General features: G+C 50.4%; 8 protein-coding genes across 8 annotated transcripts; 2 read left to right on the top strand and 6 right to left on the bottom strand.

The window, feature by feature from the left end:
* Positions 1-486: 486 nt before the first annotated feature.
* Positions 487-1617, bottom strand: AKAW2_11522S (ER lumen protein-retaining receptor; the record flags this gene model as incomplete). The annotated part of the gene is made up of 3 exons (XM_041684016.1): positions 487-1107; positions 1169-1455; positions 1518-1617. 3 exons carry the CDS (start codon positions 1615-1617, stop codon positions 487-489), a joined length of 1008 nt encoding a protein of 335 aa, XP_041538242.1.
* A 3879-nt stretch (positions 1618-5496) lies between these two features.
* On the bottom strand, positions 5497-5950 carry AKAW2_11521S (uncharacterized protein; the record flags this gene model as incomplete). Its single annotated transcript, XM_041684015.1, has 2 exons — positions 5497-5796; positions 5879-5950. The coding sequence occupies 2 exons, from the start codon at positions 5948-5950 to the stop codon at positions 5497-5499; spliced, it is 372 nt and encodes a 123-aa protein (XP_041538241.1).
* A 1096-nt stretch (positions 5951-7046) lies between these two features.
* Positions 7047-8880, top strand: AKAW2_11520A (SANT/Myb-like DNA-binding domain-containing protein; the record flags this gene model as incomplete). The annotated part of the gene is made up of 8 exons (XM_041684014.1): positions 7047-7060; positions 7139-7197; positions 7612-7660; positions 8059-8428; positions 8503-8550; positions 8611-8643; positions 8699-8782; positions 8839-8880. 8 exons carry the CDS (start codon positions 7047-7049, stop codon positions 8878-8880), a joined length of 699 nt encoding a protein of 232 aa, XP_041538240.1.
* A 1342-nt stretch (positions 8881-10222) lies between these two features.
* On the top strand, positions 10223-12085 carry AKAW2_11519A (purine-cytosine permease family protein; the record flags this gene model as incomplete). The annotated part of the gene is made up of 6 exons (XM_041684012.1): positions 10223-10681; positions 10737-10890; positions 10943-11015; positions 11066-11179; positions 11234-11939; positions 12002-12085. The coding sequence occupies 6 exons, from the start codon at positions 10223-10225 to the stop codon at positions 12083-12085; spliced, it is 1590 nt and encodes a 529-aa protein (XP_041538239.1).
* A 1248-nt stretch (positions 12086-13333) lies between these two features.
* On the bottom strand, positions 13334-14545 carry cox5b (cytochrome c oxidase subunit IV; the record flags this gene model as incomplete). The annotated part of the gene is made up of 6 exons (XM_041684011.1): positions 13334-13422; positions 13504-13594; positions 13663-13763; positions 13855-14013; positions 14234-14287; positions 14455-14545. 6 exons carry the CDS (start codon positions 14543-14545, stop codon positions 13334-13336), a joined length of 585 nt encoding a protein of 194 aa, XP_041538238.1.
* A 607-nt stretch (positions 14546-15152) lies between these two features.
* Positions 15153-16208, bottom strand: AKAW2_11517S (SANT/Myb-like DNA-binding domain-containing protein; the record flags this gene model as incomplete). The annotated part of the gene is made up of 2 exons (XM_041684010.1): positions 15153-15275; positions 15333-16208. 2 exons carry the CDS (start codon positions 16206-16208, stop codon positions 15153-15155), a joined length of 999 nt encoding a protein of 332 aa, XP_041538237.1.
* Positions 16209-17065: 857 nt separating this feature from the next.
* Positions 17066-17617, bottom strand: AKAW2_11516S (uncharacterized protein; the record flags this gene model as incomplete). Its single annotated transcript, XM_041684009.1, has 1 exon — positions 17066-17617. The coding sequence occupies one exon, from the start codon at positions 17615-17617 to the stop codon at positions 17066-17068; it is 552 nt and encodes a 183-aa protein (XP_041538236.1).
* A 2600-nt stretch (positions 17618-20217) lies between these two features.
* Positions 20218-27279, bottom strand: prp8 (U4/U6-U5 snRNP complex subunit PRP8; the record flags this gene model as incomplete). The annotated part of the gene is made up of 1 exon (XM_041684008.1): positions 20218-27279. The coding sequence occupies one exon, from the start codon at positions 27277-27279 to the stop codon at positions 20218-20220; it is 7062 nt and encodes a 2353-aa protein (XP_041538235.1).
* Positions 27280-27350: the final 71 nt, after the last annotated feature.

Raw genomic sequence — 27350 nt, 5'->3', positions numbered from 1 at the left:
GGGTTCCTCTTCGATGGTCCAATAATGCCCACACAAGGAGCTGTGGCTATGGGCAGGCGCAGCAATGGCTGGTTGCAGTCCTGAAACGATGGGGTCGTTCTCACCTGTGTTTCACCTATAGCCCCCTCGGATGCTGGGGGATGATCTCATCTAGTAATCAACCCTGCCACTGAATCATGGATGATCTAACCGTCAGCAACGGGTGAATTGGCATCCAAAATGTCCGTGTCCTAATTCAGTTTGGACCCATTTTGCATTACTACATTTCCAAAAAAGAAATAATTTGAGATTGTGAAAACTTTGATGACGTGAGAGAAATTCCATGCAAACAAGAACCCGAGTAATAAAGAAAGAGGCCATGAAGGAAGCGAAAGGGGAGAACGAGCCCTAGGGAAGTATATAATGCCCCGAGGACAATGAGCCGTGTAACCAAAACCGGCTGATCTGCAGCAGGGTTTCTATATATGGGGATTAAGGGCAGACAGTTCATTCGTGACTGCCCGTTACCCCGGTTGACTGCTTCGGATGAGCGCCCCCGTTAACAGGGTACCCGTTATTGTCATCGTCGTCTTCTTCATCTTCTAAGAACCCTTCTAGACTCTCGTCTTGGCCTGTCCCACGATGGTTTCCCAGCGTATCGTCAGCCGAGACGGAGATCCCTCTCGCTCCCCAGCGGTTGTTCCTTGGTCTACCGCCACCAGCGACCTCCTCGTCCTCCACGTCCTCCTCATTTAGATTTTGCTCCTCATCTGCACTCCTCCGCTGCCGGAAGTTCAGGATCTTGCTCACTAGCCAGCTGTGGCGGAAATCTTCCGAGTCAACAACACCGCCATTTCGGAGCTTCACACGTTGGCGGGTATAGTAAACCCAGGCAAAATCAACGTAGAAAGCCGTCTGGATGACACCGTAGAGGTCTGCAATCACGTCCCAGTGACCCTCAGAGCCCAGTCCCCGCACAAGCCAATTGAGAATATAGAAGGCGCGGTAGGATCCCAGCATAAGCAGGTAGTATGAATCGATGACTGTTGGAACGGTCGTTTGGCGCAGGAGCAACAACTGAGGGAGAACACAGACGGACTCTAAGATGATCGAGAAGGTCCAGCAAGTCTGCATATCATCATGATCCGGTTAGCGAGTTCAACAGGCCGATGCGAGCCATCCAACTTACCTCTGTGAACCATCTATCGGGATAACCACGATAAAAGATGACAATGGATATGGGTGCCAGAACCAGAGATAGGGCGACCGATATTATAGCCATCTTCCACGCTCGCTCCCTTTCCCGTGTCCGGGGAAATACTCTCATCATCAGGTATATAACGTAGAATGAAGAGATTATGTAGAATAGCTTGAAGAATACGAGATAGAAGTGCCTCCATCCTGCCTTCGAGAAAAGGTCGAGATAACGAGTCACGAACACCAAAGCATAGAGCATCTGCGTCAGAAGGGAGACACCTATTGTGTAGAACAATGCTTAGCCCGCAGCACACTGCAATGATGCAAGTTATCATACGGACCTTCTGCACTCTTATTTCGATGGATAGCCCATATCAAGACACATTTGGAGGAGATATGGGAGAGATCGGCCAGTAGCCGGAAGATATTGAGGTTCAGCATGGTTAATAGAGAGTATATATAGAGAGAAAGCTTGTCAAGCAGCTTTCACTGTGGAATCGCCCTGCAACCTGCTTTCTAGAGTATCATCAAGATGATTTAGCAAGTTCGTGAGAGATGGTCGCCTCGATGGTCCTCGAGTGGACCGTGCTCCGTTAATCAACCCAGAGACCCGGTCGGGTAACGTAGGTTGTCGACCACTGTATGACAATGCGGTCAATGCGAGAGATTGTGAGGTTGGAAGACCAAGCACACTGGTCTTAAAGAGGCTGAAGATGCCACGACAAGAGCTGATGTAGCAGTGATGAGCGGTCTAATTGTCATGGACCTGCACTGGCCGCGTCGACCTGTGAGCTTCCGCCTTATCTGGTCTCAACCAAGGGAGAGGTCACCGTCACCGACGGGATCCACCTGCACCTGGGGGCCCCGTGCCGCGTGTTCCCTCACGTGATCACCGGCGTACAGTGGACGCTTGTGTCACCGTGGAGTTATCTCTCCTTGATGACGTCAGGACGCCCTGTCCACCTCTTATATCCGTTCTATCAGAACAGAAATGGTACAAGCCATCGCTGACTTGGGTGAAGCAGTTCACGCTAGGGTCTACCTGTAGGCTTTGATAAATTTGCCCCAGCAAACAGTAGGCCGTCTAGTAACATGATATCAAACAGCGCCGGGAAACCTCAAAGCTGTCTCTCCATGGCAATGCCTATCAACTGTCAAGAGTTAACCCCGCTATTTCAATAACAATGATTAGGTTGGGGGATACGAACCGATTTCTTCTTATTCACTTCAGGCCACTACAGACCCATCCCTAATGTCTAGTCTGCCATCAACTGTGCAAATCCACTTGATGAAAGCTTGCCGTAAATGCTGTGGTTGGCGGGTATTTAACCTCTATTATCTGTTCGATGATGCGCTCTTTTGCCCCATAGCTGCCTCGAAGCTGAAGGAGTTGAGGCGCATTTCTAGCTCCGTGGTGAATGGTCTCGACAGACCATTGCGCCAGCCTGGTCACACCCAAACTGACACTGACAAGTAGTCTTTGTTGCACCCTTGTATATTCAAATGCCTTCTCATCTCACAGGTAGCTAGCAGACCAATTATCATGACTCTGGTGGTTACTAACGCGGCAGCAGTATCTAGCTCGATGCCACTCCATTCCTACGCTGCGTATGCTGTGCATAGGAGATAAAGAGCGGATAAATGTGCCACCACGTATGGAGTAGAACGCCGTGATGATAATGTCGGAAACTTCTGAGCTGATCGAATCATTGACTGTCGGGGCTGGTGCTCTTTAGACAGTTTGATGAGTTTATACTAGGAAGATAGAGCACCAAGTGTGTGAAGAGCGTTAGAGAGCCGGGGCAAGCAAGGAAAAGAAAGATTATGTGAATGGGGTGTATTGTCGAATGTGTCTCTTGAGAGAATCAGATTTTGGCACTCTTGACTTTGATACAACAGCATAAGAACCCCGAATGGTGTAATCGAGTGCTGGTGCTGTCCTTTCCTTGCTTTGTCGCCTAAATTTACAATTCAGCATGAAACTCAGAAAATCGACTGGCTATTCACTAGGATATTTCAGTACCCGCACTTGCGGGTTCTCCAAATCTAGTGAAAGGCAAACCTCGTGATGGACATAGAAGTTTACGCACCATTTTATGCTTCTGAGCTTCCAGAGTGGGTGTAGAACAATCCTTGATTCTAGCTTGTACGTGAAGTCACCACGTCTCATCCATACTAGAAAAGACACTGAAGCTAGTAAGAAAGACCCTGGGCAGAATGTTGAGACAGCTGAACCAAAGACTGTTGATCGACCGTCTAGAGTATTGGTCGAATTTAACTTCGGTCTAATCTTGCGAGCTTGAATTTTTAACTCTCCTTCTCTGAGGGATATCTACCTAGGAATATGTCGAAGCACTAACCACTAGACCAAAAACGATATACCGCGTCTAGTCAGCCAGGCGACGGAGAGATTTCTGTACCAACAGAATATGATCAACTTCTTCAAGGATATCCAGCTATAGTCATGATCTTATCGAAGATGAAGAGTGTGGTTTTTCCCCGACTCACTATGAATATACTCCATAAGGAACAAGTTAGCAAGTTCAAAAGTTCTGCTGCTATTGCGGCTAAATTTAGGAAGAAGCCGCCGGTAAAGGCTTAATGTATATCCTATGGTTCAAGCGAAGAGAGAGATAGCATCATTGGTTGGTTGGTTGATTGAGTGCAAATGTATGGGATAAGCGGAGAAGACATGAGAAACTGAGGATCGGCTCACATGTATAGCTTTTGAGGAAGTGCTTGGCTTTAACCGCAGCGTCCGTACTTAGACTCACTGTTTATTATATTTTCTCGGGGTTACCTCGAGGCGTACAGTAATGTATATCTTGTAGGCATTTTGACATCAGGAGTTAGAAATATTTTGAAATGTAGTATATACCTCTTACAACTCGGGTGGACAGTAGCAGTGTTTAGACAGGGTCTCTTGTTCTTCGGTCGGTAAGCCTACCGATATGTAAACAGGTCATATTTTATCGGTCATCGAAGAATGCATATCGCAAGGGTATCCCGAAGCAAAAGCTAGTACCGAATTCATTGGAACAGAGGAATCGCAGCCTGTTTAATTGCGGCGTAGGCACCTCGTTAGACCATTTCAAACAAGAAGCGTTTGCTGGCATAAAGAAACTTGTAGCATGTCTCTGATACGCATCTTCGGCTAATAAATCACCTAAGTTTAGATAAAGCTCTGTTCTCCAGATGGAGGTAACCGAAACCAAAGAAGATAAAGTTGAGCATGCGCCACTTTGCCTTAAGTCGCGACCCACTTCTTTTCTGGCTAGTTGAAGGGTAACCCTCTTCTGGAAAAGTCTTCTTGCGAGCGCTAATTGTACTATTAAGGCTACTACCTCGAATAGGCTCTTTCGCCGACCAAGATAGGGCCATCGGAAAGCTTACCCCGTCTCGAGATCTCAGAAGGGTTCTCAAACCTGAAAGTGTCACTACGTTTTTCTATCCATGTAAGTAGCTTAAATACTCAAGGTGATATTGATAATCTACGAACTATCCGCACTTGAACAATGACGACTTTGTACATACCTGCATTTGGCATAGTCCAATCATGCTGTGATCCACCACGTGTACGCCATCGCCATCAGTCATTTCAGTCTCGCAGCCTAGTTATTGCGTATTATATGCTAAAGCCACTCAGACAAGCTGATCCAGCTAAGGTGGTTGCATTGTTCGACTGCAAAGCGAATGTCGGTTCTATTTTCCTACCTTCAGCTGCATACGCCACTGCATTAGCAATCTGTTGTACATGGAACTCCAACTGGTACCAACGCAGTCACTGGAAACAGTATTTGCCCGAAGTGGAAGACCATCGACATTTGGCCTGCGAGGTAAAGGATGGCGAGAATGGCGGACAGGACAGTAAGCTCTGTCATCGGAACGATAGGCGCACCGGGGGGACCGTGCTCGGAACGGACTCACAGGGTCCCATAAAACGGTTCACGGGCCTATCTAGAACCTTTCAAACCAGCCTACGAGGGTACAGATAAGGTGCTTGGGAGCGGGCGAAGGATGAGGGAGAGAAGCTCGTTTCTAGGGGGCACAAGCAGCCTACCTGATAAGTTACCTGGAACAATTTGAATTTGAAGAGAGACCGATCTTGCATCATGGGTCCCGCAAAGCCCTGCACTCGTCATATGAAGCGGGAAGAGTGGACTAGACTAAAAGCAACGGTCGATGGGGGAGGGAGGAGGTAGCGGTCCTTTACCCCGCTCTCATTGTCTCCCATCAGGCCATTTCATTGGGAGGAAAAGTGAACCTGGCACCCACGTAAACAGCAAAGATCCGGATCCATGGTCCCTCGAGGTTTGCTTTTTACTTCATCTCTGGACTGCCAAGGCCCGAGATTGCAGCTGGCGACGTCCGTTTCATGTTGTAAGCTGCCTCGCGGTCATCGGGATGTCTAGGGCCCCTCATTGGCCTCGCCAACCTGCTTGGTTCTACTAAACACTGCAGCATCACCAGGTTGACCTGGTCAAGCTGTCCAAAGACAGCGGGTTCTATGGTCAGATTGCCGCCACCACCATCATCGCTGTTCGTTTTGTTCACGGAACGGGCATTCTTGCCTGGATCCGTGGCGGACCAAGTGTTGAAGCTGGCTTGTGAGATGGACGCCTAATGACTATGGAAAATCAACCTTGAGTCACCGGTCGGGAGAAATTGGGGAGACGGGAAAGCTCATCGTAGGTGTAAATACAAGGATAGGGGTATCGGTAGAAGGACGCTGTCGGGGGGCGTGTATCTCATCTGGCTGGCGTTGTGAGAACATGGGTGTGATGGTGGCGGTGATGTTGCTTGAACCAAAGTGACGAGTGTATGTATCGCATTGACCCAGGAGGGGATGAGGGGAAGATAATCTAGATAATCGGCGGATGTCCTCGGCCTACGCAAATGCGAAGAAGAAGTAGTAGATAGATGGAAGAAGCGAAACCACCGGGCCATCCTTCCATTCAGGCAGCTTTCTTTTTTAGGAAAAGGACGGACCTATCGTGGATGGTGTGCAGAAGTGGTCCATGTACGAGAGTCCACCGTCTCCAGTAGTTCCGGTGGGCAGGACGAGTAGGAAGCCGGAGGAGGTGGCAGGAGGGAATCTGATGCCTCGTCGCTGCTGAGGAGGAAAAAGCAAGCAGGTCTCGGAGGACGCGGGATTGGCGAGACGCTGCACTCCCTTTAGCCTTGGGGTGGATTCGAATCGAATTGCTCTGTCTGTTCCCCCTCACCTCCGCAGTACTAGTCAGAAATCAAGAGAAGAGAAGGAAGGAAGAGGCTTTGCGAGTCTTGTCGGTTTTCCCATCCGCTTCTCTCTCTTCTTCCTTTTTCCCTCTTGTTCCTCTTTCCCGGACCCTATTCTCTCTTGCCACTCCCGAGGTTCCCTTAGTCTTGTACTATCATTATATTATCCATTTCCATTTGTTTTTATTTACGGGAATTGGTAAACTGTAAAGCAGAACCCAAAGTATTACCTACGGTGGCTTTTCTGCCCTACTGAAGACCTTACTTGCCTACTACCTACTGACTGACTGACCGAGTGGTTGTTGCTCTGACTACGACCACCATTTTTGATTATTTTATCAGACAATTCAATTCAGTCTACTTCCTTACTACTTGGCTATCACAACTTCTACTGCTACTACTATTACCTGACCGAGGGACAGGTTGAATCCTCTTGAACTGACCCTTACTGACCTTGACCTGCCAATTCGAACCTTGATCTACTCCCTCCCACTTACTACTACTACTACTACAACGACGACCACCACCACCACTACTTCGCTACTACTTCGCTACGACTATTGCTACTACTACCACCGCCACTACCAGATCATCCTGCCTATCAGAAAAAACCCGAGACTCCTTTTCAAACCATGAACTTTGACCAGTAAGCCTCTCTTTACACTCTCAGTCGGTCTCCATCTCCACTTGTCCTGACCAGAACGTCTTATCATCGCATCTCCAGTACTCCGTACTATGTCCAGCCTCTGTATCCTAAGATGCTAGAAAGGTCTTCCTGTGATTGTGCCTAAGCCTGTTTATACTTACTATCTTTTCCCCTCTCCTTGCCCCTCCCCCCCCTCCCCTTTCCCCTCCCCTCACTGTTCACTGCCCTCCTCATCGTCCATTCACCTGAGTTGCCTCACTCCAACTCCCCCTCCCTCCGTCCCTCCCTCCCTCTCTCTCTCTTGTCCTTTGACTTTCCCTCGCTACCATTCCGACTTCATATATGCATGTAACAATCTTTCCGACTTTTTCCTTCTTTTCCCGTCATCTACCTCATTCCCTGCGGCGCTACTGCCACGCCGTATGATGCGCCGGTGTCATCGTCACTTTGGTGTAACCAAGCGCTCGCTTCCCTGAACCTGACCGGCCAATCTCCACGGAGCGTTCCTTGAGTAGCAGATTTGCTAATCTCATAAGCATGTGTATCTACAGATGAATCGACAGAACGTGATTGGGATAACTGCGTATCATCAGCCATGTCGTAAGTCCCTCCTCGTCCTCCCCAGCCTGAAGGTGAAGCTGGCCTCTGGGACTGCGCAGCGTCGGTGGCAGCTGTCCTTCCATATATACTTGATTTTGAGATACATACCTCACACCCACCCCCTCGGGTCATGTGCTTCACTTGGAGTGTTTCTCTTGTAATTTATCTACTATGTGTTTGTATCTGTTCCCGCTTTCGGCTAATTCACTGTCCTGTCCGTTTCCCTCGACTTGAAATTGACAAAGTGACTGGCTCGTTCTATTATTATTGCGATTATCGTTCTGGCCTTGCATTCACTTCTTCTTTATCTCCTCCTTCCTTTTTCTAAACAAATCATTCTTCTCGTGTCGTGGGCTCATCTCTGACACCGGCGCCTTTCGCCTGTCCCTCTACTACAGGTCCCCTCCAACATCTAAGCGAATCAAGACTTCCATCTCTGCCAACGCACCATCACACCTGATAGCTCAACAGCAAGTCAATCCCTTTTCAAGAGTGCCTTCGTTCGAGGGCATTCCTATGCCCCAAACTCAGATTCCTCCCCAGAATCCGCGCAAACGCCGTGCTTCCCCTCAGTCAGGCTCTGCGGCTACCATGGCGGCGCCAGGCGCGGCTCCGGCGACGGGAGAAACTGCGCACGAGCAAGGACCTGGAGGATCGGAGCCGGCCCCTAAGAAGAAGGGGAGGACCAACACTCCGTGGACTGCTGAGGAAGAGCAGAGGCTGAAAACCATGCGCGACGCGGGTCGCACCTGGAGCGAGATTGCCAAGGTGCATAAAGCTCCCCTGCTTCAGTACCCTCCACTACGTCACGCATACTGACCGGAATTTCCCGGGTGCTACAGACATTCCCTGCCCGGACCGAAGGCAGCGTCAAGAAACATTGGTACAAAGTAAGCAGATTCTAGTTTCTCTATTCGAAAGACTGGATGTAGATACTTATGCCACGATAGGACATGCACTATGCCGAATTTGCTGAAGACGAGGTAACGACCCTTCACGTACGACTTTGTTTGTCAAGCGATGCTAAACCAAGGACAGTCCGTAGCACTTCGGGAAGCGATTAGGGAATACGATGCAAATAAATGGAAGGCGATTGGACTGAAAGTCGGAAAGCCAGCCAAGGTAAGATTTCCGGGCTCTGTAGATGCCTTGCTGGATCGTTGACATGGGTGATTTAGGCGTGCGAACAATATGCGAAAGAACATTTCAAGGACCTTTAGATTTCCTACGAACTCTTGACGACGTGATGACCAATGCATCGTCTTCCGCACATGTAACGGATCGACGATGGGCATGAGTTTTGGATTCACATTGCTTTAGGCTGAAGATGTCAGCGCGATGTTCGATGTTAGCCACAATTTGCAAAGTATCGGGCGAAGGGTTATCGGAGTTGGCTTGCGTCTTTCATTTTACTTTCTGCTGGTCCCGTCTGGTCGACTATTTCCCACTTCTTATTTTCTTACAAGCGCCTTTTCTGGTTATTTCGTCTTGTTCCTTGTCCCCTCATATCCTGGGTGAATACCACTGTTCGTTTCGCGTAACTCTATGACGGGGGTCTTTGCAGCAGCTTTTCGCCGCGGGGCAACGCACCCTGGACATCAATCCTGTCGCGCACTCAACAACACGTTGAAGCTTGCTGTAAGGTTTTCAATCTTTCTAATAGAAGGAAACATAAGTAGACGCTTACTCTCGGTGTCCCAGCATGTAGTGGTCACCAATATGAGTTGTTGCTGAAGTTGGACTTATTATTCTGCAAGTAGACGAGGTAGTCAGCAATATATGCTAGTAGTTGCTAGTTGCTCAACATTAGCCGGCACAAGCCGATCAGGGCGAGTGGGAGTAGTTGTGGGATAGATAGTACTATATCCGAAGTCGGGGAAGATGAAAAGCGGAGGAGATCCGCCCGCCTGGAAAACCGAATCTCCCCGCGGCAGATTACGATTTTATCGCCTCAGAGTGGAATCTTCTACCCGCTCCACTTACACTCGCCGGAACTGCAATCGTTCCATCTTGCTGTCAGATTATTACTGGCTAGCATTCTGCACGACTGCGATTGGTGTGGGATTTTTGCATAGCATTGATAAAAACTGGTAAATTCCTTTCGATGAGAAGAAATAACGAGATTCATTACGATCTTTCAAAAACTGTCAGAAGAAGTTTGACTGACGTGCGATTGGCGTATGTGTTCCATCAGGTGTAATCGCCACGACGAATCCAGTGCAATCGCAACAAGTACAGCTCTCCCGCCTTCCTACAGAAACCTTATGCAAGGGACGGCTATCATGAAGACGAGTAGCGTGGTTTTGTCTGTCGATCAAGGTATCTAGGTAGCGTGCCTGCATGAAGACCGGTGTTCAACAACTGGATGTCACACACACTATCCGGGCTAATATCTGGAGGGTTGCTTAACTCGCCGGATACTGTGATGGCTCCCGTTTGTTGATCTGAGATTATACGGTTGAACTTGATCTGGATAATTCCAGCGAAAGGACTCATGCGCGCTTTTCTTCTCTTTATACCCCACCTCGTCTCCGGTTATGTAACTGACATTGTTGCGTCAGGATGTCTTCGCCGCAAACTGTCCCCACCCTAGGGTCTCCCTATGAGAAGGAAATCTCAAGAATCCGTTCGACAGAAGATACTTCTCCTCCTACCGCAAATGTCGAGAAAAAAGCCCAGAGGCAGCCGGGGGGCCCGTTTGCCTCTTCGAGAATGGCTGCATATCTTAGACGATTCGAACAGCAGCTCGTCGAATATAACCTGGAAGCTCGTGGTATAGAGCGGGTGCAGGAGCATGAACGGATGTCCAAGTTGACTTGGGTTTCTTACCTGCAGGCTTTCTTGCTTTGGGTCTCGATCAATCTGGCGGCCAACAATATCACACTGGGTATGCTGGGACCTGCTACGTATGGACTGAGTTTCCTTGACTCGGCTCTATGCGGAGTATTCGGTGCTCTAGTCGGTGCCGTAGTGTCCTCGTGGATGGCCACATGGGGCCCTATATCTGGTATTCGGACCATGGTATGCTCTCACACACTGTCTCTTGAAAGAACTTGGCTAAGCACTATAATCTTAGGCATTCGGACGCTATTCAATGGGTTGGTGGCCCAGCAAACTCATCGTCATCTTGAACCTGATTCAAATGCTGGGATATGGCTTGATCGACTGCGTGGTTGGCGGACAGATCTTGTCCGCCGTTTCACCGCATGGAAACATGACGGTTGCTGTGGGTAAGTTGGTAGTGCTTCAAGCTATTGTTGTATGATTGTTGACAGTATGAAGGCATCGTGATCATCGCTATCATCAGTTGGGTCATAGCCACTTTCGGCATTCAGATTTTCCATTACTACGAGCGGTATGTATGACCGATCAGGGTTGTAAAATCTCTGCGACTGACGGGACCAGGTTTGCCTTTCTACCCCAGCTTATTGTTGTTTGCATACTGTTCGGCATGTCTGGGACGAAATTCGACTTGTCCACGCCATCGACTGGCGACGCTCGCACAGTAGCCGGCAACCGGTAAATCCACTTCAAACCATTGAATAATCTCATGCTTACAAGCCACACTCGCAGTCTATCCTTCTTCTCGCTTTGCCTCAGTGCTGCAATCACATATGCACCGCTTGCAGCGGACTTTTTTGTCTATTATCCTCAGAATACCTCGAGGACATCTCTCTTTTTCCTCTCCTTGGGCGGCCTGATGACCTCTTTCACCATGGCTTTCCTCGTCGGCATCGGTCTCGCATCGGGCATCACCTCCGACCCAGCATACAGCAGCGCATACGCTGACGGTGCCGGAGCACTTATCGTCGAAGGGTTCAGCCCCCTAAACGGATTCGGCAAGTTTTGCGCCGTTGTCGTTGCCCTTGGTCTCATCGCCAACACCATCCCACCCACGTACTCAGCTGGCGTAGATTTCCAGATCCTCGGACGATATGCCGAAAAGGTGCCCAGAGCCATCTGGAACGCCATCGGAGTTATCATCTACACCGTGTGCGCTCTAGCGGGCCGAAGCAATCTCTCCGACATCTTCACCAACTTCCTCGCACTCATGGGTTACTGGGTCGCCATCTGGATAGCCATCATCCTAGAAGACCGCTTTATCTTCCGCGCCCGCAGTGGATACAACTGGCACGCCTGGAACGACCCATCCAAGCTGCCCTTTGGCATTTCCGCTTTCGTCGCCTTCTTGATCGGTTGGGCAGGTGCAATTCTATGCATGGCGCAGGTGTGGTATATCGGGCCTTTGGCGCGATTGGTGGGTGAATATGGCGCGGATGTAAGCTGACCTGATGACAAACACATTTTTTTTCTGCTTCACAAACTAACTACTATATATAGATGGGCACCTACGTTGCTTTTTCATGGACATGTGTGGTCTATCCGCCTCTTCGATATGCCGAACTTCGTTACTTCGGACGGTGAACTGGCAGTAATGCCATTGGGCTTCTGAGAAAGAGCCACAACTATCCAATTCAACATTGCAAAGATGCTCTACAAATAGGTCATTGCCCTTATAAGGCATACCCAAAACTGATCATGTGCTATACTATATCATAGTACAATGCCGAGTGACAGACAGACATTATCATTGTCACTCAATTAAAAAAGAAATGTACACCAGATTGCACAAGTACTACTCAAAATTCATTTCATCGTCACTATATCCTCTTTACCCTGACAGTAGCTACCAAATCATCCAAGGGAACAACTATCCAATATCTTCAATTCAATTACTAAACTGAAACCCCCCCAAAAAAAGCCCAACTACTTAGTACATACTACGAAGTAAGTAAGCAGTACGTAGCACCTCCGTTCCCCATCATACTACCTAGTACCTACTACTTCACACCGCCTACAGGCAGGCTTAACTTCTCCCTCCTACCTATTCAGGCAAGTAAAGAATCCCTCGAGGAGCTAGACTACTAGTAGTTTTTACATACCACGTGATACGGCTAATATTTCCCCTTCCTCCGTTAGTTTCCGCTGTTCCGGACATCATGCCACCCGCGCGTAAACTAAGTAAATCGCTTGATCAGCTCACTTGCAACGTACCGCACTATAGTTAGGTAGGTAGGTAGGTACTCTGGTTTTTTTTAGGGAATGGGGTAAAATTACTAGTATGTTCTTGGGGTTTGTTGGCTTGCTTTCTCCATTGAAATTGCTCAATAGTGGTAGGGTAGTAGCGGTGTTTCATGTTAGTATGGTGGTGTTGAGAGTAGTGGGTTGGTAGAATATAGTATCATGATATACCGTGTTGTATCGTTCGGTTTTGGGTGATATAACTGTCTTGCTGGTAGATCTACAGTGCATCAAAGAAGAGTATCTAGGAAAAAAAGGAAGGGAATTGGCAAAAGTATACAACAATATTGGTTTCAAACGATACACACACACACACAACACACAACTAACAGTTCATCCCGATGAAATCTTGTACAGAAAGCCGGCGCCCCCCATATATCTCTCTCTCTTTTGTGACTTGTCTTGCCAGAACAACCCCTGCCTCGCGCATGTACACATACAGATTATATGTCGGATTGTCTCTTCTCTCTAATATCTCGCTTCACTCCATTGTTTCTCTTTGCTCCGGATCGAAGAAATAGCACCTAAGTAGGGAAGGGGGAAAAAAAGAAAAAGGACAATCGCTCCATTCATTGTAGTAGTACATTGTATTTACCGGTACCAGTACTCAGGCTTGACGAAGTCGGCGAAGGTCTTGGGCTCCTCGTGAGGGGGGTGGCCGTGACCGTGGTCGTGGTCGTCTGGATAGGGAGCAATTAGTACATTGCACACACTGAATGATGGCCACCAATTGGGCCAGAATTTGATGGGAAGTCACTTACGAGCGTGGGGGTCCTCCAAGGGGCCGACGTAGTTGAGCTTGACGACGTTACCGCACTCGCCGCAGCGCTCGATGGGGCGGTCACGGGAGACCTGTATTGTGGCTTGATTAGGGATCATGCTATCACAGGAGATAAACAGCACGGAAGAAATCGGCTTACAGTCAACCAGTTGACCTGGTGAGAGTCGGCGGGGAAACCAGTGCAACCAGCGTACTGCTCGTCACCAGCACCGTTGACGATGATGGGGTCCTCAAGGGTTCCTATAGAGAGTTATATCAGCGCCCATGCTCGCAAATCACCTATCCAAGGCTCCAAAAGCCACCGCAAAAGTGGAAATAGTGTATGACATACCCTTGCGGGAGGCATCGAGGGGACGCATGTCGAAGATGTCAATGCCCTGCATCTTTCCGACGAGTTCGAGACGCTCGAGACCAGTGGCGTGCTCGATATCGACGGGAACGGTACCGGCCTTAGCACCCGGGGGGATGAGGTCGTCCTCGGTCTTGATCTCTGTTCAGGAAGGAAGCGCACAATCAGTATGATGTCAACCATGTATCGGGGCATCGAGAAGATGCACGTAGCCGGCTGTCAAATGTCCCAGTGCCCGAAACCCCGCATAAGATGCCCAATTGCAACCTCACTCGCAGTACAAGTCGCAATTGTTATCTTGCAAGTGTATCCGTAGGGACAATTGACGCTTCGTGTAGGAGTGGGTGTTATGCCAACTCACCATCGAAGGGAAGGATCTTGCCCTCCTGCTTCACCTCATACTTCTTGGCGTTGACTATAGGAGCAGCAATGGCATGTTAGCTCGCATATCCAGAACCGACGTCTGCAATCCCGTGCAATTGGCCCATATAGAGACCATGGGAGCGCGGGAGAAAAGGGACGGCTGCCACTGCTGCGGTGCAGAAGAGGCGGTCTTTTGATCTGACGATGAGGGTCACGTACAGCGGGTGACGGAGGAAGAAAAGGGACGGGCAGCGAGAGCCCGGGTAGGGGTGCGCCTGGCGAGGGCGAAGGCTGTGCGTTGGAGGAACATTGTCCTGGTGGGTGGGTTGCAATGACGGCAGACAAGGCAAGGACGTTTGGAGATGAGGGAGTTTGGAGGTTGAGGTGAGTTTGAAGCCGCTTCGGCCCGTGGTCGCCTGCCCTTAGTCAGCGCCGGGGATTGATTGGTTGCGGAGCTTCTACGGCTGCCCGCAATGACCTGGTCCGCAGACCTGCTCGATTGGGCATCCGGCTTAGGGCTTAGGGTCTACTGTCTGCGCAAGTGGTTTTCTGCGGTCCGCCGTAGATTGAAGAACACATGCCCCCGGCCGAGCAATGGCCGCGTTCAGCCCGGGATCAGCCGGTGCTAAAGTGCGAGAGCGGACGCTAGTGTCGGTTCATTGCGAACGAACAAATGCCGGCGCCATATGTTCCCCGGGCTAAAATGAATTATCATACATCACTAAATACCTTACATCAACCGTCCCTATAGTATATCAGAGGTATGCTGATCATCATCCCGTGCCTACAACAGGCCCGCACCACCAGCCCTATCGGAAACCCGACATTTGAACCAAAATGGAGAGTAGGGAGATCAGAGGGTCCAAAAAAGGTCGAATCTGGCGACAGTAGATTTAGATGAGAAATTCCACCAGCCTTTACTGGAGTTGCATAGCCTTCTCGCGACAAGCAGCTGGGGTGAAGCCATTTCCAACCTTCCCTGCAATGATACGCCACCGATCGTTCTCGTATTCGTGCATTGCCCGTTGCAGCCTTTGTACCTATTCCCTTCATTAGCATGTGAGAAAGACGTAGAAATGCACCAGGGAAATTCGAACCATTTCGTCACTCCAAGCCACATCCTTGGCCTTCAGCTTGGTGCAGTATCGGACTTGCAAGGTGCCGCTCGTTCGGCCCGGGAAGAAGTCTGCAATTTGCTTCCATGTCAAGTTTTTGTTTTCCTTCAGCTCCACCAGTAGAGCGTCTTCTTCGGGAGTAAACTTCAGTTTTGGACCTCGGGGCCTGGGAGCTGGATCCGGCATTCCAGGCTGGCCCACCACACTCGGCGGACCCGAGGGCAAAGGAGGCGATTCCACATTCACTCCATGACGCCCCGGGGCGCGCAGCGCTGCATGGGGCGGGAGTCGATGGTGATGGTGATGTTGCGGCAGGGCCACAGAGTCCGTGGGTCCGAATCCATGGTTTGACATGGGATGCTGCTGAGATGATGGGCCATGGACACCGAAGAGCATCTCGGGAGAATGCGAGGGTTCGTGAGGGGCATCGGCTGAGAGGACTGATAGTTGTGGCCGCAGGCCATGGTCGGCGTTCCCATCCTCGTCGGTCTCCGAATGAGGGCGTTTCTTCTCGCGCTGAATAGGCGGGATTTCGAAGCTGGCAGGTGGATACTGCACTGGAAGGTGTCGTGGGAGCATTTGGGGCGGGCCAAGGACAACGCTTTGCGAGATATCATGAACTGTTTGTTGCGGAGTGGCTGTTGACAACACGGTCGCGTTCGCATGATGTTGCTCAAATGCCGTCGTGCTATGAGAGGCCCCCTGAGAGAATGGAGGCTCGGGCTGCTTGTGATGCTGGAGATGCGGCTGCTGTGCGTGGTAAACAAGCGTGCCTGCGTGTTCCTCAGGTTTGCAGGTAGCATGTTGAGAATAATCAATAGCATACTCTCGATACGGATCCGCCAGCGTCGCGGACATACATCTGCGCCGCTAGAGCCTAACAGCCCTGGCAGGCTACTGACTGGCTCTAGAAAAAAAAGGAGGGGGTGAAGAAAAAAAGGAAGGAGGTCGAAGATGCTATCTCGACGGAAAAGGCCGTCACGAGATAGGCTGGCTGACTGTCGGAGTTCGTCCGATGAAGCGAAGAGTGACAGATCGTGAAATCCTCTGGGTTGAAGCAAGGATCAAAGCTTTGACCATGTACAGACCGAACTCCTGAAGCCTGGAAGATTGGGATATGGACCGTTGGCTTTCAGAGCGTGAGGCGCGATACTATCTGGTCGTCAGAATTATAGGTCATGGATTGAATGACTCGACAGCAGCGTCAAGACACGACGATCGCTCATCCCAAGGTGCAGGAAGGAAGAGAGTAGCGAAGTCAGGTCGCAGGACGTCGAACACATTTGAAAAACAACGGCAGAGAGAACGGAGAGAAGAAACAGAGGAGGAGAGTGAAAGAGGAAGCTAGAGGCGACACAGGGTCTGGCCACCATGGGAAAGGGAAAGAGTCACTGGGCGAAAGGGATGGATAGATGGCTTACTAGTACTACTCACCGGGTCAGTGATGAGCGCGCCAGCTGGGAAGTCCCGAAAAAGACCGGTAATCTTCACCAGAGTCCAGACGCACCGACAAGAGTCCCGGCCCAACCAAATCTACTGAGAGAAGTCGGAGGTCTAATTCTCATGCCAGAAACTCCGCAGATAGGCTTGCAGCCCGTATCCCTCCGTCGTTTGAGATGCAGGATCTAACGGGGAAGAACAAGTGGAGGTTGATGCCGGGATGCTGCTTCCAGCTGCATGTAAAAGTCCCGTGCAGAGCAGTGATAGGGTAAGTGTTAGAGGATATATACGGCAGCGTAGACGGCCGATGAAAGGTTCTGGAAAGGGCAAATCATAATAAATAAGCTGTCAGAATCCATGGGGTAAAATTGACGAGACACGGAGACACTCCATATAACCCAAATCAGAAAGGTGCAGGTGGGCTGGCAGAAGAAATCGCCCATTTGACGGATCTGCGTTCCAGTCAAGCTTAGCTTGCAGAGGGACCCAGAGGGGACAACGGTCATGGATGCCAGCAGGACGAAGGATGAGGCTACCATTTGCCTTCCGCCGGCCCGTCTGGTGATTGCCAAGGCATGGCAGTGACTGCCGTAGAGGAGGAAATTAGGGCAGTAGTCGGGAGATACTGTGTACAAGTTTGAAACACGGCGAACCAGCCAAAGCTCAGGTAGACAAAGAGTCGCCCTCCATTCATCAATCAATCCATCACTCTCTCCCTCCTCTTTCTGCCCCTCTCCCTTCTTTCGGGGCTCTACCGTCTCCAGCCCCGAGCAAACGCAGAAGCGGGGGGGGAGATCCAAGCCCAAACCCATACGTAGGCCAGGCATAATCTGAAGTTAACTTATTGGATACGAACGTGAATGAGACGAGCGAGTCGGTGGACTCGGGTCAAGGAAGTCAAACCTGTTGTGCTGGTCTGCTCCTAACTCGCTCAGGAATTCGCCCCCTGTCAGAACAAGGACCGTCGTACGTCGACGCAGCAACTCCACTCAGCGAATACGCCAATGGCGGGTAGAGAACGGTCGTCGGCGAGACATCCACCTGGAAAAGGTGATTGGAATGACTAGCGGGAGGGTGCTAGCTTGCTCGGAGGTGGGCCATCAGGCTAAGCAGGGAGTTCCGGCCGAGCCTTTGTTTCTCGAGAGGGAAATGGAGTAACGACCCTGGTCTGGATAGTGTATATAAAAATCCCGTAGCCTGGAACGGGCGCGGGAAGCCAAACCAACACAACACCAGTGAGGGAGTCAAGAACGAGAGCGCGCGCGCGCGCACATCACGACTCCTCAATCACGCATGAACGATGTGCGGTGGCTCCCATCGACTAAGAATACGACTTTATCGCGCAGGAGGAGAAAAAAAAATGATCGCGGGTCAGGCTCGAGCCTAAACCGTACCCACGTCTAGGTTCCCCTTTTTTGCCTGGCCTCACTTTTTTTTTCTTGTACTCAATTTTATTTTATTTTCTTTTTCGTTCTTTTTGGGTCTCCGGCCCCCTTGGGTTGTGAGGCCAGACGAAGCTGGACTGGAAGGCCACGTCCCTTGTCAAATTGGAGCAAGTTTGACCCTTCTGATGAGAGCAGGAGCCTTCCTGTCAACCTTATTTGCTCTTGATTCTAGGTCACCCTCGTGGACACAAGCCCCCGAGAACGGTCGGAGGCCGGGAGCTTAGCGCGTGGGTAAAATATGTGAGAGGTGGGTTGTCATGAATGTGTCTAATGTTTTAGTTCATTTTTATTTTCCTTATTTCCTTTTTTATGATATGATAGGCCGTGGGCGGGTGAGAGTAGTAGCAGTAGCTCGAGCTGTTTGCTGTTAAGGTGTAAGAGAGAGGCCCTGAGAGCCACCACCATGTCATAGCGGTTGAGATGGAGAGAAAGCTACTCCATAGAGTGAGTTACGTTTTAAGCATCCGGCTGATTCCTAATTATTGTCCCTGCTCGATCAATGAGCATCAACGGATGATAGATTATGGACACAGGCAGGAAGACAATAAGGAAAAATAAAAATTAAGAACCAACAAATAAATAAAAAAGGGAAAAACGGGGTTGGGGAGCTTATACTTTGTACACAACACGTAAGACCCCTCTCAGACTCCAGACTGAATATCGCCTTAACCTGTAGGGGTAGTAGTCTCAAGTAGGCGTGTACTCCGTACTCCGGACAGGATTGGCGTCGAGGTGGATCCCCCGTAAGCCCATCCATCGTATCTTGCAGTTGCAGGGCGAGTTCTTCCGATGGGTCTCTGCAATTTGACTTTCGTCCCGAGATTTCAGGCCATGAGGCACTGGTGAAACAGTCGAGTTGATCACATTGCATCAAACCACCGAAATAAAATGAGCCCGACGCGAATGTCTTAGACGCCCCGACCAGCTGGCTGGATGAGTGCTTGGGCCAGACCGTTGGAAATGTACATCGGATCCAGCCGGAAGGGATGGTGTGGAGGAGAAAAAGTGAAGCAGGGGGGAAAGTGAGAGGCGTTTTTAGTTAGCAGCCGTGCACGGCACAGAAGAGGGAGAGAGAGAGAGAGAAAGAGAACGTGAGAGGGAAAGTGTTCAGTAGGACTAAGTAGGGTGGGTGGGTTCAGACGGGCGAACAAGAGGGAGGGAGAGGGAGAGGGAGAGGAAGAGTAGTAAGTAGGTGAGTGAGTGTGAGGGAGAGACAAGAGTTAGGAGCACCCCCTCCTTCGTACTCCGTCTTTTTGCTCGGTCAAGTTCCATCAAGACACAAACACTGATCTTCCCACCCCCGGCTTGAGAAAATAAAAAATACACACGTCAACTAACCCCCTCACCAAACTAGACTATTGATATTAAGCATATTCCGGTCTAATTTATAGTATTTTTTTATTATTATTACTAGACCGTTAATAACGATTAACCTACCCGGCCCAAAGTGGACTCACACATGGTCCATATTGATTGACAGTCTCCTCCGGCCCTCTTTAGCTCTGCTGCCCACCCACATGGTCGATCCCCTAAACTCTTAAGGCCCCGAATTGTATTATAGCTGCCTGTTGGATCTCCATATTGACTCCTCTACTCTACCTACCGTATACATGAGAACATCTACAAACCGATGACCACTTTGGGTAATTAACTTCTTAAACATACATCGCTACCTACATGTCTACTGTACATAGCGCAGCCATTTTTGCCCCGTCCCCGCCACCGGATCTCCACTTCCGTTGGGCTTCTCATCCCTCACTTGCTGCCAAGCATCGATATCAAAAAATGTAACCATAGTAAGACACATGAGAGGATTTTGTATACTGCGAACATCAAATATAAAAAAAAAAAAAAAAGAACATTGAGAGGGAAAAAAAGACATGGCTTGAAGATATAGGGAAATATTTCGAAACAGCGTAATCGTCCGTATAAAAGGAGAAAAGAAGAAAAGTATTATCATGCCAACGCCATCCACACATCGCTCACGCAAAGTTATCAGAACGGTCAACCCAAATATCTTCCAGTTCCGCAAAGTTCTGGAAGTGCAATGGACGATGTTGTTCATCGTAGAATCTCAGAGGGGTGTCGATCTTCACGTACACCGGCCGCTTCTCCACTCCACCGAAGGAGCTGCCCATGAAGCTGTAATTCCAGACGTTGTCTTCCGGCACCAGGAAGTATCCGCGGATCTTGTCACTGAGCAACAGCTGGCACTTCTCGCCCATGCTGGTCGAGAATCCTTGGGGTTGATCAGACGTGGTATCACGATTCTCTGCTCCCCACTTGTAGCCTTGGGGCGTGAGACCCCAGGCCGCAAGTGACACGGATCCAGGGGTGAAAGACACTGTCATGGTAACCGTCTTCTTGTCCCAGGAGGAGTGGGCGTTCATCAAACGAGCATGCTGTGTAACATCCATGGCCGACATGTAAGGGGGCTCGTTTCCAGAGATGGTGTGGATAACACCCAGAGGTTCGAGGTTGTTGAGATAATCGTGCTGGGGCAGCTGCTGTGGCAACTGCACCTCACGCGTATTGCCCACCTGGGGGATCATGACAATGGTGCGGATTTCCTTCACTTGGTCGTTATCAGGAGGGGAGGTACCGTACAGGTACCCGGCAACTTGCACACGCAGATCTGCAATCGTGATGAAGCGCTTGAGGACGTTCTTCGGCATGATGTAGGTGTATCCCTCCTCCCGGACGTCATCCGACGAGATGTAGATGTTGTTAGACCTCGTACGAAGGTTGGACGTCGCGATTGCCCGTGTGCGCCACTCAGTCTTGGAAGCAAACGATTGCTGCTCGTACTGAGACGTGGTAGTGACGATGATATCCTCACCACGGACGTTCTGTGTCTTCGTCGTAACAGCCGTGAGCTGCTTCTGCTCTTCCTGCTGCTTCTCGATCTCCGCGGCCTGCTGACGTTGAAGTGAAGGAGCACTGATCTCCATACCGAGGATGATATCCCGAACTTCACTACTCGTCAGACTCTGAACGTTGACATTGTTCTTCTTGCCGTAGTCGTTCAGAATCAAGTCACGCAATTGCACTTCAACCTTCATCCAATCCTCATCCGACAATGAAGGCCAGATATGATGCTCTTGGGTTATGACACTCTTGTCAGGTCTGAGGATAATCTTCGCCTTATCAATGTTGACGTGGAGAGCTCTCAGAATGAGAATCAAACGAGAGAAGGCAATGTAAGGTGAGATTGATTTCAGCCACTCATCGTAAAGGTTGAAGAGAACCATCTGAGGCTCCGTTGCCCGGAGAATCATATCCGCAAGCTTCTCAACCTTCATCGCGGCCTGGAAAGGAAGCTGAAGCTCGGAAGCTCGGATGGAAATGTTAGGGAAGTCAAGCAGGTGGACTTCCAAAGGATCCAACAGACCCTTACGGGTGACAATCAGCTGCTTCGGCTGCTCCTCTACAGGTAAGGATCGGATGAGAGCCGCCACTTCTTCTGCTGTCTTCCACTTGGCCAATTGACCCAGACGCTTCTGTCCAGCCCAGACACTTGTGTGAATGATCTTCAAAAACAGCTGTCCGGTTCTGGGATTGAAGATAAAGATAGCACCGTTGATGGGCTTGGTCGTCAGGTTACCTTCGAAGGTCTTGTGGATGGTGACACGGTAGACATTGGTATCGTCAATGAATAGCTGGATCTGAGGACTGAAGAGCTCAGAATAGTTCTGGGAGTTCAGGAATTCCTGGTTGCTTTCCGAAGCATAGAGCTGCAGACCCTTCCTGATACGTTCTCTCAAGACATACAAGGCAGGGTTCGCCTTCATGATCTTGGCCATAGCCTGCTGGATCAGGGTCTTCAGACCAGGGAAGTACTGACCATATGCCGAGTACAGGTTGTACGCGAGATCAATGCCAATCATCAAACCGGTAGCCGAAGGGTAGATACTCATGCTGTCGGTGGTGTAGTCGAGATACTTGGCACGAACATATCTCTCGATGTCGTGGGAGTCATAATCACCATATCTCAACTGCACGTCAAGCCAGAACTTGTTTGTCGTGGTTGGCTCATAAACGTCCTTGGTATCGAAGAGCAAGGAAGGACGCGTGACATTCCACTTGTTCGTTGCGAAAAGCAAAATGTCGGCGCAAGAGCTGTTCATCTTGTAAGACTTACGAGGATGGATGGTCTCCTTCTGGACTGTCTCAATACCCAGCTGCTGAAGCTCCTGATCGAAGACTTGGCACAGATCCATAACGACGGACTCGTGAATCTTCTGCCACAAGTGGGCACGGAAGATCTGAATCAACGAAATCTTCAGGGTCGGGATTTTACCGTGTAAGAAAATACCGGTAAGATCCAGCTGGACTTGGAAACCAACGTATACATTGGCACGGTTGATGGTAGGAGACCACCACAAAGTGAACCGACGGTTCGGGATCTGGTTCAAACCGGATCTTTGGGCATTCGTGAGCTTCTTAAACTTCATCGATTCCTCGAAGCCACTCGCCCGCTCCCAGAAGAGACCCTCCCATGATGGGAAGGCAGTTGCCTTGAAGAGGGTGTGCTCAAGAATGGTTTCGACACCACCAAGGGCCTGGATGACGTCGGTACGGTAAGCGTTCAAATTCCACAGTTTTCCGTCATGTCTCTGACTAGTCCACCAGAACGGGTTGCTCTTCATCAGCTGGTATTGCTTGAATTCAGCGCGAAGACGGAAACCCTTGTCGAAGCTGAGCGTACTGCGATCCTTCTGGAACAGGGTGTTGATACGGGGAAGACCACGGTCCCAGCTGTCCTCCAGGTCCTCCAACGTCAAACGGCGGTTCTGCTGCTGAGCCTCCTGCCGCTTCTGCGAATACTCCATCCACACTCTCTGGGAGTCAATGAACTCGGCTTCCCAGGGGATGATGTACCGGAAGATGTTCGGGATCAGGGTCTCTTCGTCATGTGACATACCCGCACGGAAGTGGGTGATGCCGGTATCCGTTTGCTTGGACCACCGCTTGTCGCTAGCCGGGATGAGAATGTGGGATCCAGAGATCATACCCAGACCTCCCAGTTCCTTGGGAGTGTAGAAAACGGCGGGAGGGAAACGCGAAGGCATCTTGGAGTTCAGACCAATCTTGACACGGGTCTGAATCTTGGTTTCGCACTTGACGATCGTATCCAGAAGGTTGACAGTGGATACAGCAGCTTCACGGTAGTAGGTGAAAAGTGCGATCAAAGCCGTGTTCCACTTGTTTGCAATCTTAGTGAAAGTCGTCGAACCGGACGACATGAGAATCTGACGAATCCGGTTGTTGAACTTCTGGATATCCTCCTCCGTGACCTGGAGGAAAGCATGAGCTGTGCGCTCCTTAGTCGAGTTATCGACCAGAGACCAAACGCTGTCCTTCACCGAGAACTCCTCATTTTGATTGCGGCACTTAGGAAGAATGCGGACTTCGAATCCGGACATAGAGAACAGAAGGTTCGGGTTGTCCTTGCTGTAAACACTGGCGAAAGTGTCGTCCCATTCGATGGTGGTGATGGACCTCGGCAGGCGATTCTTCAGATCCCAGAATACAGCGCGACCCAAGTTGACATCATGACGCATCAAACGCATGCGGCAATCACGAGGCCAGCATTTCTTGTTCTTGTACCCGATGACATTTTCGAAGTTGGGATCGGGGTTCTCAGTCAAGAAGCGCTGAATCAAGTCTCGAGACTCATCGGCAGAGAATCGAAGGAAGACCCAGATCTTGTCAACGTAACGCGTGTACAGACGAATAGGGTGCTTCGTCTCAGTAGCACGGTCTCTGAACTGCAAAAAGTCGTTGGGGCTTGCAGGGGGTCCAGCCATTTCACTAGCTCTCTGCAGACCGAGGAGCAGCAAATCGATCATCAGGCCATAGTACTGGAAAACGAAGCCGGAGAACTGCAGACCGCGAATCAAACCGTAGCTGTTGGTATGGTTCATATCCTTGTAGCTGAGCTGAACGTTGTTCTTGGAAGTGATGTAGTCAGCCAAGTTGTGGTCCATGATAAGGCGAAGCATGCGGTTCAACAGAGTAAGATCCATCTTCTCATAGACCTTCGACAGCTCGGTCTCGATCATAACGTTCGTCTCGCCATCGGCAGTCTCCCAGACATTGTCCAAGTTGTTGATACCCTGAGCCCACTTGTAAGTCAACAAGGGGGGAACTTCAGAATCCGACGGCTTGATCCAAGCGGGGAACAAGTGGCGCTGCTCTGCCTGGTACCACAGGTACTGGTCGAGGTAGGCGTCGGTAATCTTTTCGATGGGCTCCACGTCGTACACGGGGTTGATATGGCTGTAATTGTCGTTCATATCGATGCCGACCTCCTTGAAGGCTCGCTGAGTCAAAAGGAAACGCTTGATTCTGGCTAGGGTCGTTCCAGGAGAATCGTACGCCTGTTCAATGAGAGCGAGCTCCTCACGCTGACTCTGGTTGAGTCTGCCCTTGACGGAGTAGGATTCACGCAGACGCTCCAGAGCAAGGATCAGGATCTTGGTGTCATGCTTGTAAGAAACACTAGGGAAGGGGATCGGAGAGAACTTGCGAGACTCAAGCCAGTGGACCATAGTTGTGTAGATGGCCACAGCTTCCTCGGACGACACGTAGGGACCATCCTTAAGGTAGTTGTGTTGACGCTCTTGCTCAGCCTTGAGCCACAACCGGGTGAGTCGACCAAGGTTCTTCTTCGCAACTGTCTTATCGACGGTGGCACCACGACGGATACGTTCACGGTTGTAGTGAGCGACGGAAATCCACCAGTCGGCCTTGCTCTTGACGTAACGGAGAATGATATTCTCAATGGGCGCCGGAAGGCCAGGAACCTTCCAAGGAATGTTACTCTTCCAGCATCTCCATGCCTCCGACAGATGTTGGAGGACAGTGTTGACCTTGTTCTGCTTGATACCCTCGGGCATCATGTCCATGAGATCCGCCATGACAGATGCACGGAGTTCAAGATCGAAGTGAGACTCCACACGCTGCTTGGTGACAGTCTTGGCAACACCCTTGCTGTGGCGACCCTCGAACTGACGGGACAGCAGGTTTCCGAGCCATCTCTCGAGCAGAGGGATGATACCACGCATGAAGAAGAGCCAAACACGCCAGGCCGGAGCCCAGAAACCGCATCCAGGACCCTTACCCACAGGTCCCGAGTTGAAGCGGTAGTAGATCAAATGCTTGAGGTCCTTGCAAGAACGAATCTGGTGCATCAACTTGTACTTGTAACGGTACATACCAGTAAGCTGTCCGACGTGGTTGAAAGCATACAGGATGCCGTCAGCCAGCTGGAAGGCATCGATGTTACCCAACCGATATTGCACCTGGGCGTCGACGATCAACTTGGTGAGACGAAGGATTTCTCTCATCAAGTGGAAAGCGTTACCGAAACGAGACTTCTTTCGCTCCTTAGTGGTCAAAGTCTTGACGGGCTTCAAGTTGAAGTTGTAGTCAAGGTGGAGGTAGGTCAAGTTCTTGCGGTGGATCAACAAGTTGAGCATGTTGAAACCTTGGCGGCAAACTTGCAGACCTGCTTCAACCCAATCGATCGTCGTCTGCTGGAAGAACTTGGTCGACTTCAAAGTCTTCAACAGATTCTGCTTGTTCTGGGCCTTGGGCTTCTTCTTGTGCAGCTCATTGAGGACGAATGTCTTAAGCAGCTTCTGGTATGAGACGCGAACCTTGACAGGCTGGCCCTGCGGGCAATGCTCCAGATACCACTGCTTCACGAGGGGAACATCCTGGGCGCGCACCATCTTGCCAGAGCGCTTGTTGAAGGGATGAGGGGCCCACCAGAGGGCAATGGCGGACGCGGTATCGGGTGTATACAGTTCCTCATCGGAGAAGAACGGCTCGAAGTCGCCAGGGAGCTCGAAGTCGTCCTCGTTGTTTCCTTCACCAAAGATCTCATCTTCATGGCTGACAGTGATATTCTTCGGCGCGACGGACCGGGAGGAGATAGGGTTGATGACGGGGTCGAAGTAGAAGGCGGGGAGATTAGGATCGTCGGTGCGGACATATACAACTTGAGGGTGAGAGTACCAAGAAACCTTTACGCTTCTCGGGAGAGTATTGTACAGGAAGGGGTAGGCGACGCGGTATTCCGTGCGGATAGGGGCGCGGAAGATGATACGGTCGATGGCGTTGAATTCGCTGAAGTCCTCGTCATTGGGATCGATATCCTTGTACAGAGGCTCGAAGCGAGGACCACCAGGGATAGCGACATTCAGTGCCTTGGCGGTGAAGAAACTGTTCAAGTCAAACATATGGAAGTAGTTCTGATCGACGACGTCACTCAGGAGCTGATGACTTAGTCGATACAGAGTGGCCATCTGCGGAAGTGTCAAGTTCCAGCTCTTGTAGCTCGGCCCATTAACATGGGGAGTATCCAGCAGAGGCCGGTGATCATAGAACCACTCATAGACAGGAGCATCCTCCGACTCATCAAGCTCCATCTGAATAGGTTCCAACGGCTCCACATCTTCAATGTTTTCCGACCACGATAGCGGAGGTTCTTCGTCGTCGAAAGGAGGAAAGCGCATTCTCTTGAAGTGTCTGCGATCACTCTTCTCTCGCCGCATGCACACCCACATGGTAGCCCATTGAGCGTGAAACACGGGCTCAATGACACGAGGAGTCTCATTGACCAAGGTAAGGCAACCATTAACATGATACAATACCTTCACTTCCCTAGCCGATTCCCAAGGCATGGGCATGTTCTCCAGCAACTTCAACACAGCATGGGGCATGAACTTAAGCGCACCGAGGTAGCTGCGCTTCTCATTGCTGAACTTCTTTTGCGACACATCGCCAATGTCCCGAACAATCTTTCGCAGATGCTCCGGGGGCATATCAGCCTTTTGTGTTTCGACAAATCCACCCTTTCTCTTCTCGCCGAACCGGTTCCGTTGCGTCCGCAGCCATTCATTCTTCTTCTGGGCAAACTTCGCGACAGTCGGGTCCGCAGGCGGTTGATATCCCGGTGGCGGAGGAGCCAACGGCATCGACGGCGGCGCCGACGCACCCCAGCCCGGAGGCGGAGGGGGAGGCAATGATGCCATGGTAATGGGTTGTATATATGAAGGACACTCTCTGCTCTGATGGACGGGCTGGAAGTTTCGTGACTAAGTCG

This window comes from Aspergillus luchuensis, chromosome 1 (genome assembly GCF_016861625.1).
Source record: "Aspergillus luchuensis IFO 4308 DNA, chromosome 1, nearly complete sequence".
Taxonomy (NCBI): Eukaryota; Fungi; Ascomycota; class Eurotiomycetes; order Eurotiales; family Aspergillaceae; genus Aspergillus; species Aspergillus luchuensis.
Note: the sequence above shows the minus strand (reverse complement) of the source record. Positions and strands in the feature narration are given on the sequence as shown.